The following is a 17,277-nucleotide window of genomic DNA, read 5'->3' on the forward strand; positions in this document are numbered from 1 at the left end:
TTTCATGTTCAAATAAGTTGTGGTAATAAAAATTTTAGAGTTTGACATTATAGACAGGAAAAATAATCTGTCAGTTGCAAGCTTGCTCCTGCAGTCACTATACAACACATTTGCTCTACTCAACAATCATTTCTTACTGAAGGTGATGAAGAGCAAGGCTAATTTTAGTTATTTCAGTTTTAACATGCTATTTTTTCCATAGTGTTTGTTTTTTAATATCTGGATGGAAGATGACTTATGATACATAACTGTACCAAACTGTACATGATTCTGTTTTTCATTAATCTTCAGGGGATATGAAGAATTCCCAAATATAACTGTTTCTTGAAAGTCTGAAGTGGAATTAAACAACTAAAAATTAAATAGAGTTTTTCAAGATTATTTTTTAGTACTCTGGATGCTAATATTAGAAAGGTAGTAAGACACAATAGGTTTGAGACCTAAAAGCAAAGATGCCCTGAGCTCCACTTGAACTCCAGGTCAGAAACAGCTGCGTGATGCATCTAGGCAGACCAGGTTAGAAACAGGAGATTCATGGCAAGAGTGTGGCCTAGATGCAGCAGAAAGACTCCCATGACATCCTCTCTTAGCCACACCCCCTGCAAGCTTGACCTGAGAGTATTGGAAAGAGCCACTGGATTTGAAGGGGCCAAGTGCCCATGTATAAGAGACATCTCAGCAATAACCTGTGGGTATTAATGATGGAGGTCCAGGTAAGACAGTGAAGGCCTGGTGAACAGACAGCTTAAGCAGCAAATGATTAAGCACTATTCAAACCCCCCAGAAATTAGATACCCTCCAGAAAATTATGGTAGGTGAGAGGTTTCCGAAACGATTGAAATTAGTTTTTTCCAACATAGGAGAATAGGCCCTCAGAATACAAATTATTGTATAAAAAACTATATTTCTATACCTCTTTTTTTTTCTGAGATGGAGTCTTGTTCTGTCACCCAGGCTGGAGTGCAGTGGTGTCATCTCGGCTCACTGCAACCTCCGCCTCTTGGGTTCAAGCGATTCTCCGGCCTCAGCCTCCCAAGTAGCTGAGATTACAGGCACGCATCACCACGCCTTGCTAATTTTTGTAATTTTTTAGTAGAGATGGGGTTACACCATGTTGGGCAGGCTGGTCTTGAACTCATGATATCAGGTGATCCACCTGCCTTGGCTTCCCAAAGTGCTAGGATTACAGGCATGAACCACCACACCCTGCCATATTTCTGTACTTCATAGACTAAGAGTCATGTCCGTTGTACAATGTCAATTTCTGATGAAAAACCTGGATCAATTAGTCGAAAAAGTTACTCCAAGGTAACTTAATGTGCTACGTCTTGTTGTTTGAAAGCCTATTATATGCTGAGTACTGTGTTAAGTGATTCATATAAATTATCTCTAATCCTTATAGCAACTCTATAAGTTGCTATAAGAAAGTGGTATTATTATTCTTGAAACTGACACTTCAGAAGGTTGAGTCACCTACCTAAGACCACACAGCTAATAGGGCCAAACCAGGATTTGTACCTAGGTCAGTCTGGTTTAAAACACCAGAGGACTGCTACTTGTTAGCTATATGCTAATTAAATATTAGAGAAAATCTGCCAAAAATAACAACTTTATTTCAAAATAATTTGCCTTGAGTCTTTCTGGCAATAATTAGATAATATTAAAGCCACTCCCCTGGTGTGCAACTAAAGAATTATTTCTCCATGTAGCTAATCTCTACAGTTGAGGAGAATGAAATAGTGAACACCCATGGTTTTCACCCGCTGGTCCCTCCTTTTCTGGTTAGTGAACTCCCATTTTCTGTGAAGGAAACTTTCTTTTCTTTTTCTAGATATGGCATCTTACTCTGTCACCCAGGCTGGAGTGCAGTGGTGTGATCACGGCCCACTGTAGCCTCATTCTCCCCAGGCTTAGGTGATCCTGCCACCTCAGCCTCCCAAATAGCTGGGACTACAGGCACCCACCACCATGCCCAGCTAAATTTTTTTTGTATTTTTTGTAGAGACAGGGTTTTGCCATGCTGCCCAGGCTAGTTTCCAACTCTTGGCCTTAAGTGATCCTCCCGCCTCAGCTTCCCAAAGGGCTGGGATTACACGTATGAGCCACTGCACTCGGCCCACCTTCATGGTTCTTTTGGGATGGGGATATTTTTGGCTTTTTTTTTTTTTTCCCACATTCACCATGCTTTTGTGAACCTCAAAAATCTGAGACAGGTGTCAGTTGATTTAGAAAGTTTATTTTGCCAAAGTTGAGGATGCACACCCATGACACCGCCACAGGAGGTCCTGATAACATGTGCCCAAGGTGGTTAGAGCAGTCCCCAAGGTGGTTAGAGCAGTCCCCAAGGTGGTTAGAGCAGTTTGGTTTCATACATTTTAAGAAGACATGAGACATTAATCAACATATGTGAGATGAACACTGGTTCAGTCTGGAAAGGTGGAACAACTGGAAGCAGGGGGATTGGAGGTAGGGGGTGCTTCCAGGTCACAGATACATAAGAGACAGATGGTTGCATTCTGATTAGCCTCTCCAAAGAAGGCAATCATATATGCATTTATCTCAGTGAGCAGAGGGGTGACTTTGAATAGAATGGGAGGCAGGTGTGCCCTAAGCAGTTCCCAGCTTGACTTTACCCTTTAGCTTAGTGATTTTAGGGACCCAAGACATTTTCCTTTCACATTTCCCCACTTAAAAATTTTTTGGAGAAAGCATATTAAAAGAAAATGAGTCTCTGGTCTCAGGTTTTGTCTGATCTCTTATGGCTAGGATGGTTTATTCCTAGACTGATAGGTCCCACGTTATTAGGAAAGCTCATTTTTAGAAGGTTGTGAAGTCTTGTGTCCTATGAAGAGAAAATAGGGGAAGGAAGGAGGAAAAGCAACAACAAACAAAAGAATGATCCTGGAAAATCAATATACGCCATATTGCTCTGAAATCCATACATTACTAGGCAGGTATGAAAGTGTCGTATGTATGTAAATAGGTTGCTATTATTTTCCTCTGAAGTTTAAGTTATTTAGCTTCAGTTTGCAGGGCTTTAAAAAAAGTATAACTTAGTTTTCAGTGACTCCAAATTAGGAAAAATGGAGAAAAAAGAAGGAAAAAATTGAAAACATTATTTTGCAGGCTTGTAGCCAAGAAAAATTAGAATTCAGGCCAGTCACAGTGGCTCATGTCCATAATCCCAGCACTTTGGGAGGCCGAGGCAGGTGGATCACCTGAGGTCAGGAGTTTGAGACCAGCTTGGCCAACATGGCAAAACCCCGTATCTACTAAACATACAAAAAACTAGCTAGGCATGGTGGTAGGTGCCTGTAATCCCAGCTACTTAGGAGGCTGAGGCAGGAGAATTGCTTGAACCCAGGAGGCGGAGGTTGCAGTGAGCCAAGATCATGTGATTACACTCCAGCCTGGGGAACAGAGGGAGACTCTGTCTCAAAAAGAAAAATTAGAATTAGAGGTGGAGCCAAGATGGCGGAATAGGAACAGCTCCGGTCTCCAGCTCCCAGCCCCAGCGACACAGAAGACTGGTGATTTCTGCATTTCTGCTTGAGGTACCAGTTTCATCTCACTAGGGAGTGCCTAACAGTGGGTGCAGGACAGTTGGTGAAGCGCACTGTGCGCGAGCCGAAGCAGGGCGAGGCATTGCCTCACTCGGGAAGCGCAAGGGGTCAGGGAGTTCCCTTTCCTAGTCAAAGAAAGGGGAAACAGACGGCACCTGGAATATCGGGTCAGTCCCGTCCTAATACTGCGCTTTTCCAACGGGCCTGGAAAACGGCACACTAGGAGATTGTGTCCCGCACCTGGCTCGGAGGGTCCTATGCCCACAGAGTCTTGCTGATTGCTAGCACAGCAGTCTGAGATCACGCTGCAAGGCAGCAACGAGGCTGGGGGAGGGGCGTCCGCCATTGCCCAGGCTTGCTTAGGTAAACAAAGCAGCCAGGAAGCTCGAACTGGGTGGAGCCCACCACAGCTCAAGGAGGCCTGCCTGCCTCTGTAGGCTCCACATCTGGGGGCAGGACACAGACAAACAAAAACCCAGCAAGAACCTCCACAGACTTAAATGTCCCTGTCTGACTGACAGCTTTGAAGAGAGTAGTGGTTCTCCCAGCACGCAGCTGGAGATCTGAGAACGGACAGACTGCCTCCTAAAGTGGGTCCCTCACCCCTGAGCAGCCTAACTGGGAGGCACCCCTCCAGTAGGGACAGACTGACACCTCATTCAACCGGGTACTCCTCTGAGACAAAACTTTCAGAGGAACTATCAGACAGCTGAATTTGTGGTCTCACGAAAATCCGCTGTTCTGCAGCCACCGCTGCTGACACCCAGCCAAACAGGGTCTGGAGTGGCCCTCTAGTAAACTCCAACAGACCTGCAGCTGAGGGTCCTGTCTGGTAGAAGGAAAACTAACAAACAGAAAGGACATCCACACCAAAAATCCATCTGTACATCACCATCATCAAAGACAAAAAGTAGATAAAACCACAAAGATGGGGAAAAAACAGACCAAAAAAACTGGAAACTCTAAAAAACAGAGCATCTCTCCTCCTCCAAAGGAACGCAGTTCCTCACCAGCAACGGAACAAAGCTGGATGGAGGATGACTTTGATGAGTTGAGAGAAGAAGGCTTCAGACGATCAAACTACTCTGAGCTACGAGAGGAAATTCAAAACAATAGCAAAGAAGTCAAAAACTTTGAAAAAAAATAAGAAGAATGGATAACTAGAATAACCAATGGAGAGAAGGGCTTCAAGGAGCTGATGGAGCTGAAAGCCAAGTTTCGAGAACTACGCGAAGATTGCAGAAGCCTCAGTAGCAGATGCGATCAACTGGAAGAAAGGGTATCGCTGATGGAAGATGAAATGAATGAAATGAAGAGAGAAGGAAAGTTTAGAGAAAAAAGAATAAAAAGAAATGAACAAAGCCTCCAAGAAATTTGGGACTATGTGAAAAGACCAAACCTACGTCTGATTGGTGTACCTGAAAATGATGGGGAGAATGGAACCAAGTTGGAAAACACTCTGCAAGACATTATCCAGGAGAACTTCCCCAATCTAGCAAGGCAGGCCAGCATTCAGATTCAGGAAATACAGAGAACGCCACAAAGATACTCCTCGAGAAGGGCAACTCCAAGACACATAATTGTCAGATTCACCAAAGTTGAAATGAAGGAAAAAATGTTAAGGGCAGCCAGAGAGAAAGGTCGGGTTACCCACAAAGGGAAGCCCATCAGACTAACAGCTGATCTCTCAGCAGAAACTCTACAAGCCAGAAGAGAGTGGGGGCCGATATTCAACATTCTTAAAGAAAAGAATTTTCAATCCAGAATTTCCTATCCTGCCAAACTAAGCTTCATAAGTGAAGGAGAAATAAAATACTTTACAGACAAGCAAACGCTGAGTGATTTTGTCACCACCAGGCCTGCCCTAAAAGAGCTCCTGAAGGAAGCACTAAACATGGAAAGGAACAACCGGTACCAGCCACTGCAAAAACATGCCAAACTGTAAAGACCATCAAGGCTAGGAAGAAACTATAGCATCTAATGAGCAAAATAACCAACTAACATCATAATGACAGGATCAGATTCACACATAACAATATTAACGTTAAATGTAAATGGGCTAAATGCTCCAATCAAAAGACACAGACTGGCAAACTGGATAAGGAGTCAGGACCCATCAGTGTGCTGTATTCAGGAAACCCATCTCACGTGCAGAGACACACATAGACTCAAAATAAAGGGATGGAGGAAGATCTATCAAGCAACTGGAAAACAAAAAAAGGCAGGGGTGGCAATCCTAGTCTCTGATAAAATAGACTTTAAACCAACAAAGATCAAAAGAGACAAAGAAGGCCATTACATAATGGTAAAGGGATCAATTCAACAAGAAGAGCTAACTATCCTAAATATATATGCACCCAACACAGGAGCACCCAGATTCATAAAGCAAGTCCTCAGTGACCTACAAAGGGACTTAAACTCCCATACAATAATAATGGGAGATTTTAACACCCCACTGTCAGCATTAGACAGATCAACGAGACAGAAAGTTAACAAGGATATCCAGGAATTGAACTCAGCTCTACATAAAGTGGACCTAATAGACATCTACAGAACTCTCCACCCCAAATCAACAGAATATACATTTTTTTCAGCACCACACCACACCTATTCCAAAATTGACCACATAGTTGGAAGTAAAGCTCTCCTCAGCAAATGTAAAAGAACAGAAATTATAACAAACTGTCTCTCAGACCACAGTGCAATCAAACTAGAACTCAGGATTAAGAAACTCACTCAAAACCACTCAACTACATGGAAACTGAACAACCTGCTCCTGAATGACTATTGGGTACATAATGAAATGAAGGCAGAAATAAAGATGTTCTTTGAAACCAATGAGAACAAAGACACAACATACCAGAATCTCTGGGACACGTTCAAAGCAGTGTGTAGAGGGAAATTTATAGCACTAAATGCCCACAAGAGAAAGCAGGAAAGATCCAAAATTGACACCCTAACATCACAATTAAAAGAACTAGAAAAGCGAGAGCAAACACATTCAGAAGCTGGCAGAAGGCTAGAAATAACTAAAATCAGAGCAGAACTGAAGGAAATAGAGACACAAAAAACCCTTCAAAAAATTAATGAATCCAGGAGCTGGTTTTTTGAAAAGATCAACAAAATTGATAGACCACTAGCAAGACTAATAAAGAAGAAAAGAGAGAAGAATCAAATAGATGCAATTAAAAATGAAAAAGGGGATATGACCATCGATCCCACAGAAATACAATCTACCATCAGAGAATACTACAAACACCTCTATGCAAATAAACAAGAAAATCTAGAAGAAATGGATAAATTCCTCGACAAATACACCCTCCCTAGACTAAACCAGGAAGAAGTTGAATCTCTGAATAGACCAATAACAGGTTCTGAAATTGTGGCAATAATCAATAGCTTACCATCCAAAAAGAGTCCAGGACCTGATGGATTCACAGCTGAATTCTACCAGAGGTACAAGGAGGAACTGGTACCATTCCTTCTGAAACTATTCCAATCGATAGAAAAAGAGGGAATCCTCCCTAACACATTTTACGAAGCCAGCATCGTCCTGATACCAAAACCTGGCAGAGACATAACCAAAAAAGAGAATTTCAGACCAATATCCTTGATGAACATTGATGCAAAAATCCTCAATAAAATACTGGCAAACCGAATCCAGCAGCACATCAAAAAGCTCATCCACCATGATCAAGTGGGCTTCATCCCTGGGATGCAAGGCTGGTTCAACATATGCAAATCAATAAATGTAATCCAGCATATAAACAGAACCAAAGACAAAAACCACATGATTATCTCAATAGATGCAGAAAAGGCCTTTGACAAAATTCAACAACTCTTCATGCTAAAAACTCTCAATAAATTAGGTATTGATGGGACGTATCTCAAAATAATAAGAGCTATCTACGACAAACCCACAGCCAATATCATACTGAATGGGCAAAAACTGGAAGCATTCCCTCTGAAAACTGGCACAAGGCAGGGATGCCCTCTCTCACCACTCCTATTCAACATAGTGCTGGAAGTTCTGGCCAGAGCAATCAGGCAGGAGAAGGAAATAAAGGGTATTCAATTAGGAAAAGAGGAAGTCAAATTGTCCCTGTTTGCAGATGATATGATTGTATATCTAGAAAACCCCATTGTCTCAGCCCAAAATCTCCTTAAGCTGATTAGCAACTTCAGCAAAGTCTCAGGATACAAAATTAATGTACAAAAATCACAAGCATTCTTGTACACCAATAACAGACAAACAGAGAGCCAAATCATGAGTGAACTCCCATTCACAATTGCTTCAAAGAGAATAAAATACCTAGGAATCCAACTTACAAGGTATGTGAAGGACCTCTTCAAGGAGAACTACAAACCACTGCTCAATGAAATAAAAGAGGATACAAACAAATGGAAGAACATTCCATGCTCATGGGTTGGAAGAATCAATATTGTGAAAATGGCCATACTGCCCAAGGTAATTTATAGATTCAATGCCATCCCCATCAAGCTACCAGTGACTTTCTTCACAGAATTGGAAAAAACTACTTTAAAGTTCATATGGAACCAAAAAAGAGCCCGCATCGCCAAGTCAATCCTAGGCCAAAAGAACAAAGCTGGAGGCATCACGCTACCTGACTTCAAACTATACTACAAGGCTACAGTAGCCAAAACAGCATGGTACTGGTACCACAACAGAGACATAGATCAATGGAACAGAACAGAGCCCTCAGAAATGATGCCGCATAGCTACAACTATCTGATCTTTGACAAACCTGACAAAAACAAGAAATGGGGAAAGGATTCCCTATTTAATAAATGGTGCTGGGAAAACTGGCTAGCCATATGTAGAAAGCTGCAACTGGATCCCTTCCTTACACCTTATACAAAAATTAATTCAAGATGGATTAAAGACTTATATGTTAGACCTAAAACCATTAAAATCCTACAAGAAAACCTAGGCAATACCATTCAGGACATAGGCATGGGCAAGGACTTCATGTCTAAAACACCAAAAGCAATGGCAACAAAAGCCAAAATTGACAAATGGGATCTCATTAAACTAAAGAGCTTCTGCACAGCAAAAGAAACTATCATCAGAGTGAACAGACAACCTACAGAATGGGAGAAAATTTTTGCAACCTACTCATCTGACAAAGGGCTAATATCCAGAATCTACAATGAACTCAAACAAATTTACAAGAAAAAAACAAACAACCCCATCAAAAAGTGGGCAGAGGACATGAACAGACACTTCTCAAAAGAAGACATTTATGCAGCCAAAAAACACATGAAGAAATGCTCATCATCACTGGCCATCAGAGAAATGCAAATCAAAACCACAGTGAGATACCATCTCACACCAGTTAGAATGGCCATCATTAAAAAATCTGGAAACAACAGGTGCTGGAGAGGATGTGGAGAAATAGGAACACTTTTACACTGTTGGTGGGACTGTAAACTAGTTCAACCATTGTGGAAGTCAGTGTGGCGAATCCTCAGGGATCTCGAACTAGAAATACCATTTGACCCAGCCATCCCATTACTGGGTATATACCCAAAGGACTATAAATCATGCTGCTATAAAGACACATGCACACGTATGTTTATTGCGGCACTATTCACAATAGCAAAGAGTTGGAACCAACCCAAATGTCCAACAATGATAGACTGGATTAAGAAAATGTGGCACATATACACCATGGAATACTATGCAGCCATAAAAAATGATGAGTTCGTGTCCTTTGTAGGGACATGGATGAAACTGGAAAACATCATTCTCAGTAAACTATCGCAAGGAGAAAAAACCAAACACCGCATGTTCTCACTCATAGGTGGGAATTGAACAATGAGAACTCATGGACACAGGAAGGGGAACATCACACTCCGGGGACTGTTGTGGGGTGGGGGGAGGGGGGAGGGACAGCATTAGGAGATACACCTAATGCTAAATGGCGAGTTAATGGGTGCAGGAAATCAACATGGCACATGGATACATATGTAACAAACCTGCACATTGTGCACATGTACCCTAAAACCCTAAAGTATAATAAAAAAAAAAAAGAAAAATTAGAATTAGAATTCAGTCCAAACTGTAGAAAATAATAAAAATTGAAAAACAATAGGCAAGACTAGAATCTAACAAAGGGTGTACTATAGTTTTTTAAACATAATTTTTCTTTATCCAGTTTCCCATTTTTATTAAAGACAAATCATGGTAAGACTGATTTGCTTTATTACCCTTCGCCTGATTATTTGTATACAATGTATCAAGAATAATGTTATTTTACATAGGCATTTAAATTGGCTTTGATGGAACTTTAGTCCATAGAAGGAATCTCAGATATGACTTTATTAAAGCCAAGCCCAGCCATGGATTTGTACCATCAAATACCTATGAGTTGGGTGAATTCCTGTCCTCTTGATGTTCCAAGATAAACTTGGGGCTCTTGGGCTTGTCACAAAGTGACATTCTTTACTTACCACAGGTGAGGAACCCTGTAAAGGGACTGTGTAGGAAAAGGTATGAGGCCAATTTTTCCAAGGGGCTTGTATTGGCTCCATGAGTCAAGTTTGATTCCTTAAATGAAAGCACACCATTTTAGTCAAAGCCTTGGTAAAATAACCAGTTTCTCCAATTGTGTCCTGTTAAAAATGAAAAAAAGATTCTTATGGCACTTATGCAAATAATTGTATTGTCATAAGAATACTCACAAATAGTTTCCAAATTCTGTAGAAACCAGGTAGACAGAAACACATAGGCTCCAACTTTTGTTCATAGGAGTACACTTTACTTAACTGTTAAAAGCTGTAAATAGCTTAAAAGTTTTCTTGACTCTGAAAAACAAAGGATCAGCAACGTTTTAAGCAAAAAGTTAAAAAGATTACTTTAAACTTCTATTGGTTTAGTCCCTGCAGTTAATTCCTGTTCTGCTTGATAGTCATAAACATTTCAGCTCTTCATGAGTCCTGAAAGTTTTTCCTCTGTTCAAATGTTACGATCTCCAAAGTAATCAGAAACCTGCATTCAAGGGCACCTGTTAGAGTTTATAGCTGATTATAAAACCACCTTTTAAGGAGGACCAAAATAAAACAACAATCATTCATGGATGACAAAAGTTTTAGGGCAGCCATAAAGATACAATTGACAAGGAAATTTGTTACCTCTGTGGCACACAATAATTTACCATAAAAATAATTATTACTACTGATAACGTACACTAATTCATATTAGAATTATAGGAGTTCCCCCCAGGTGACAGGGTGAGACTCCTTCTCAAAAAAAAAAAAAAAAAAAGAATTATAGGAGTTTCCCATAATTTTTGAACACATGCCAATAACATCTTTATACAAATACAACCCAAAGAAAACCAAACACCATTTCATGTTTGACAATGCTTCCTATATAATTTTTATACCAAATAAGCCAAATATGTCATTTTTGGACTTTAAAGAACCGGGAATATCTTAAAGGATTAATTAGGTCAGAAAAAGACATAATTTATAATTTGATTTTGGAAAGTTTGTCAAATATCAAAGCTTTAAAACACTTGATATTACAAAATAGGATCACAGGCATAGTAAAATAAGTCATTCATTTAACCAAAGTGATAACTGAAGGATTTCAAAAAAAAAAAAAAAAAAAAAAAAGAAAGGTGCAAAACTTTTATTTTGAGAGAGGAAACAATTTTCCAAACAATAAACCCTAATAAAAACAACATGAAGTCAATTAAATTTGTTTTTCAAATTTTTATAAACAATATATAAAATTTTAATCTTGATCATAAGCTATAACTTCCATAAGCCTTTTATAATCTTTATTAAAGTTTTGGTTAATGCTTAAAAAACAAACCATATTAATCTGACACAGGGGCTCATATGCTGGTCTTGCATCAGTGTGCCATTGATATTAATGGTTAATTTATAGAGAAACTATACTTATTTTATGTCTTAAAATGGGCCGTTACAATCTCACACACCCACCCCCTCCGCAATAGTCCCTGGACCTTGAGGAGTTGAATGGTGTTAATTTCTGGCCCTCTGTCTCAGGAATGCAGTTTATTTTGATTGGCATCCTCTATGGGACCTGAAGATGAGGATTTAACTGCTGTCAGTGTTTAAGATTTAGCAGGGCTTTGTGTCCATTTTAGACCCAGGAGTCAAATCCCTGTAACTTAATGTTACAAGTACTTTAAAAGCACATACAGAAAGATACACGGATGTAATAATCTTAATTAAAAAAAAAATTATCAGTTTTTTTCCTAAGCAAAGTAAAACTTAATAATAATGGCATAGGAATTATTTCAATAAGATGTAAAATCTTTGAGGCCAGTTACCAAAAGGCAAAAGAAAAGACCTTCTGCAGTGTACAGGATATTACATTGGAAGAAAACATTTCCTTTAGACCTTTAAGAAAATATTGTTAGCACCAGGCCACAACAAACATAACTGTGGGGAAAAAAAACTTAAATGAGCTGAACACGAGTTGAAAGAGAGCTTTATTATTTCACACCTTTTAAAGCAGGAGAAAAAAACAAAAATGGTGAAACCAAAAAAAGTCCAGGACCACACAGATTCACAGTCAAATACTACCAGAGGTACAAAGAGGAACTGGTACCATTCCTTCTGAAACTATTCCAAACAATAGAAAATAGAATCCTCCCTAACTCATTTTATGAGGCCAGCATCATCCTGATACAAAAACCTGGCAGAGACAAAACAAAAAAAGAAAAATTTAGGCCAATATCCCTGATGAACATCGATGCAAAAATCCTCAATAAAATACTGGCAAAGTGAAAACAAGCAGCACATCAAAAAGCTTATCTACCACAATCAAGTCACCTTCATCCCTGGGATGCAAGGCTGGTTCAACATACGCAAATCATTAAACAGAATCCATCACATAAAAAGAACCAATGACAAAAACCACACGATTATCTCAATAGATATACAAATGGCATTCAACAAAATTCAACAGCACTTTATGCTAAAAACTCTCAATAAACTAGATATTGATGGAATGTATCTCAAAATAATAAGAGCTATTTATGACAAACCCACAGCCAATATCATACTGAATGGGCAAAAGCTGGAAGCATTCCCTTTGAAAACTGGCACAAGACAAAACTGACACACACCTATTCAACATAGTATTGGAAGTTCTGGCCAGGGCAATCAGGCAAGAGAAAGAAATAAAGTGTATTCAATTAGAAAAGGAGGGAGTCAAATTGTCTCTGTTTGCAGATGACATGATTGTGTATTTAGAAAACCCAATTGTATCAGCCCCAAATCTCCTTAAGCTGATAAGCAACTTCAGCAAGGTCTCAGGATACAAAGTCAATGTGCAAAAATCACAGCATTTCTATATACCAATAACAGCCAAATCATGAGTGAACTTGCATTCACTATTGCTACAAAGAAAATAAAATATGTAGGAATCCAAATTACAAGGGATGTGAAGGACTTCTTCAAGGAGAACTACAAACCACTGCTCAACAAAATAAGAGAGGACACAAACAAATGGAAAAACATTCCATGCTCATGGATAGAAAGAATCAATATCGTGAAAATGGCCATACTGCCCAAAGTAATTTATAGATTCAATGCTATCCCCATCAAGCTACCATTGACTTTCTTCACAGAATTGACAAAAACTACTTTAAATTTCATATGGAACCACAAAACAGCCCACATAGCCAAGACAATCCTAAGCAAAAAGAACAAAGCTGGAGGCATCACACTACCTGACTTCAAACTATACTACAAGGATACAGTAACAAAAACAGTATGGTACTGGTACCAGAACAGATATATAGACCAATGGAACAGAACAGAGGCCTCAGAAATAACACCACACATCTACAACCATCTGATCTTTGACAAACCTGACAAAAACAAGCAATGGGGAAAGAATTCCCTATTTAATAAATAGGGTTGGGAAAACTGGCTAGCCATATGTAGAAAGATGAAACTGGATCCTTTCCTTACATCTTATGCAAAAATTAACTCAAGATGGATTAAAGACTTAAATGTAAGACTAAAACCATAAAAACCCTAGAAGAAAACCTAGGCAATACCATTCAGGACATAGGCATGGGCAAGGACTTCATGACTAAAAGACCAAAAGCAATGGCAACAAAAGCCAAAATAGACAAATGGGACCTAATTAAACTAAAGAGCTTCTGCACAGCAAAAGAAACTATCATCGGAGTGAACAGGCAACTTACAGAATGGGAGAAAATTTTTGCAATCTATCCATCTGACAAAGGGCTGATATCCAGAATCTACAAATAACTTAAATTTACAAGAAAAAAACAAAACAACCCCATCAGTAGGTGAAGGATATGAACAGACACTTTCAAAAGAAGACATTTATGCAGCCAGCAAACATATGAAAAAATGCTCATCATCACTGGTCATTAGAGAAATGCAAATCAAAACCAAAATGAGATACTGTCTCACACCAGTTAGAATGGCGATCATTAAAAAGTCAGGAAACAACAGATGCTGGAGAGGATGTGGAGAAATAGGAACACTTTTACATTGTTGGTGGGAGTGCAAATTAGTTCAACCATTGTGGAAGACAGTGTGGCAATTCCTCAAGGATCTAGAACTAGAAATATCATTTGGCCCAGCAATCCCATTACTGGGTATACACCCAAAGGATTATAAATCATTCTACTATAAAGACACATGCACACGTGTGTTTATTGTGGCACTATTCACAATAGCAAAGACTTGGAACCAACTCAAATGTCCATCACTGATAGACTGGATAAAGAAAATGTGACTCATATACACCATGGAATACTATGCAGTCATAAAAAAGGACGAGTTCACGTCCTTTGCAGGACATGGATGAAGCTGGAAACCATCATTCTCAGCAAACTAACACAAGAACAGAAAACCAAACACCGCATGCTCTCACTCATAAGTGGGAGTTGAACAATGAGAACACATGGACACAGAGAGGGGAACATCATATACTGGGGCTTGTTTGGGGGTGACAGGTTGATGGGTGCAGCAAACCACTATGGTATGTGTATAACCATGTAATGAAACTGCACATGTACCCTAGAACTTGAAGTATAATAAATAAAAAATAAAGGCACATGCATATTATGTTTACTGTGGCACTGTTCACAATAACAAAGGCTTGGAACCAACCCAAATGGCCATCACTAACAGACTTGAAAAGAAAATGCGGCACATATACACCATGGAATACTACGCAGCCATAAAAAAGGATGAATTCACGTTCTTCGCAGGGACATGGATGAAGCTGGAAACCATCATTCTCAGCTAACACAAAAACAGAAAACCAAACACCTCATGTTCTCATTCATAAGTGAGGGTTGAACAATGAGAACACATGGACACAGGGAGGGCAACATCACACACCAGGGCCTGATGGTGGTGTGGGGGGAAGGCGGGAGGGTGGAGATAGGGAAGGGATAGCATTAGGAGAAATACCTAATGTAGATGACAGGTTGATGGTTGCAGCAAACCACCATGGCACATGTATACCTATGTAACAAACCTCCACATTCTGCACATGTACCCCAGAAGTTAAAGTATAATTTTAAAAAAAAATGGTGAGATGTGATAAAAGTTGAACTTTGGGTTTTAAAAAAAAAATAGAATATCATATAATTTATTAAAAGTAAATCAATCCCTTAAGAAAATTTTACTGTTCTAATCAGTTATTTAGTGTATGTGTGTTTTTTTATATCAAACCCAATCTCTAGAAAAACCATTATAAGTTCCCTTTAGACAACATGATAGACATTTCTAATTTTACTTTACGAATAATTTTAAAGCTAGCTTATTTATTAAAGATTTTACTGAAGTTACGTAACTTAAAAAAGCATTTGACTAGTCTTTTTTCTTGATAAAGTATTTTATTTAACAGCTTTTATTTTCTTAAGCCGATTAGAGCTCTTTTGTGTATTTTCAGTAGTGAAACATTGTGTACACAACACATAAATAAATAGATGTATTAGGCATGCCGATAGAAGTACATCTTATAGATTCATAAAAACCTTTTGTTTTTCCTATCTTTCTCAGATTCTTGATAACCTGTTTCACAATCCTAGGCAGTTGTCAGCTAAATAGCCTTAAATTTGCATACTAAAGGAAATAACAAAGCTGAAAATCAAATAGAAAAATTTACATCAGAAGGTAAGGAGAGGAAAAATCTGGTATGCTAATGGAAGATTAAAGATGGATGTCAAGGCCAGGCACGGTGGCTCATACCTGTAATCCCAGCACTTTGGGAGGCTGAGGCGGGAGGATCATGAGTTCAAGAGATCAAGACCATCCTGGCCAACATGGTGAAACCCCGTGTCTACTAAAAATACAAAAATTAGCTGGGCATGGTGGCATGCGCCTGTAGTCCCAGCTACTTGGGAGGCTGAGGCAGGAGAATCACTTGAACCCACGAAGCAGAGGTAGCAGTGAGCCAAGATCGCACCACTGCACTCCAGCCTGGCAACAGAGTGAGACTCCGTCTCGAAAAAAAAAAAATGGATGTCAAATCAAACATAAAATTATAAAAACCTATCATAGATTGTATAAGGAGACCAATTTTATTTAAATAGGGACTACCTATCTTTTAACTGCATCTCTGAGCTCTGGGCTGAGCCTACACTGAATTCTGGGTTTCCAAAAAGGAAGAATTATTATGAGGCTAGACCACATGATCTTTTTACAGTGTATTTAAAAAAATTTTTTTTAAATAAAGACATTTCTAAATGTCTAAACTACATTCTTCTTTAAAAACCCAACAGTAAACTCTGTTGCAATAACTACTTAGGTCAGCAAACCAGGTAACACAATACAAAAGCAAGCAGTTTAAGGGTTGAGACAAACTTGCCTGTTTACCCTCTTGGAGTTCCATAAGGAAAAACAGGTTTCTCCCCCAAAAGGAGTCTGGCACCTTCATTTTCTTTAAGGAACTCCAGGCTATTATAAACCATTTTAGGTCTCTTATGCAGCAGAGGGTGCAAGAGAAAGGAGAGGCAACAGAAGTAAATGAAGAAAAAAGAATTTAGTCAACTGAGAAGAAAAAAAAAGCTTTTGCTCAAACAAAAAAAAAAAGACAAGATTCTAGGAGAGGGAAGAAACCATGAAGGCCTTTTAAATACACACACACACACACACACACACACACACACACACACACACATACATCTTGGATGTTAGCTTTTAATTAAGCTGACTGTAACCACTGAGCTCCTTTTAAAAAAAGTCTTTTTAAATCTCATTACCATATTTCAACTAGGACAAATTGCTGCTATTTCAGAAGTACAGCCATTGCTCTTTCAGTTTGGCCTGGCTAGCAAAAAGGTAGGCTTGTTATGAAAATAAGGCCCTTTTAGTAGTCAAAATAAAAAATCTTGCCTCTTTTTTTTTTTTCCAGGCCATTTTTCTCCCCTCACCACACCACCTTTTTTTGTGTGCGGGAATTTAGCCACTACAGAGGCCTTGTTCCCCATAATTTGGAACTTCCCTTCAGATTTGATCAAGTCAGATGGAGTTGATCAAACCCAATGGGAAAAAGACCAAAACGACAACAAAAACAGAAACAAACAACGAAAAACAGTTAAGCAAAACAAATGATCACACAACTTATATGATTACTAAGCACGCTAATGGTAAGGTGAAATTAAGACCAGCTGGTTGTTAATCTTAACTTTAGCCAAGTTACTTACAGTTACTTACC

General features: G+C 39.1%; 1 protein-coding gene across 1 annotated transcript in view; it reads right to left on the reverse strand.

The window, feature by feature from the left end:
• ANKRD45 (ankyrin repeat domain 45) overlaps window positions 1-10,391 on the reverse strand; it is a 73,630-nt gene extending 63,239 nt beyond the window's left edge. The window contains exon 1 of the mRNA XM_063627377.1: window positions 10,269-10,391. Coding sequence (XP_063483447.1) covers window positions 10,269-10,313 — 45 coding nt within the window. The 5' untranslated portion in view covers window positions 10,314-10,391. The remainder of the gene's footprint in view (window positions 1-10,268) is intronic.
• Between the last annotated feature and the right edge of the window lie 6,886 nt (window positions 10,392-17,277).

The sequence above is a fragment of the Symphalangus syndactylus genome, chromosome 12, assembly GCF_028878055.3.
Source record: "Symphalangus syndactylus isolate Jambi chromosome 12, NHGRI_mSymSyn1-v2.1_pri, whole genome shotgun sequence".
Classification (NCBI taxonomy): domain Eukaryota; kingdom Metazoa; phylum Chordata; class Mammalia; order Primates; family Hylobatidae; genus Symphalangus; species Symphalangus syndactylus.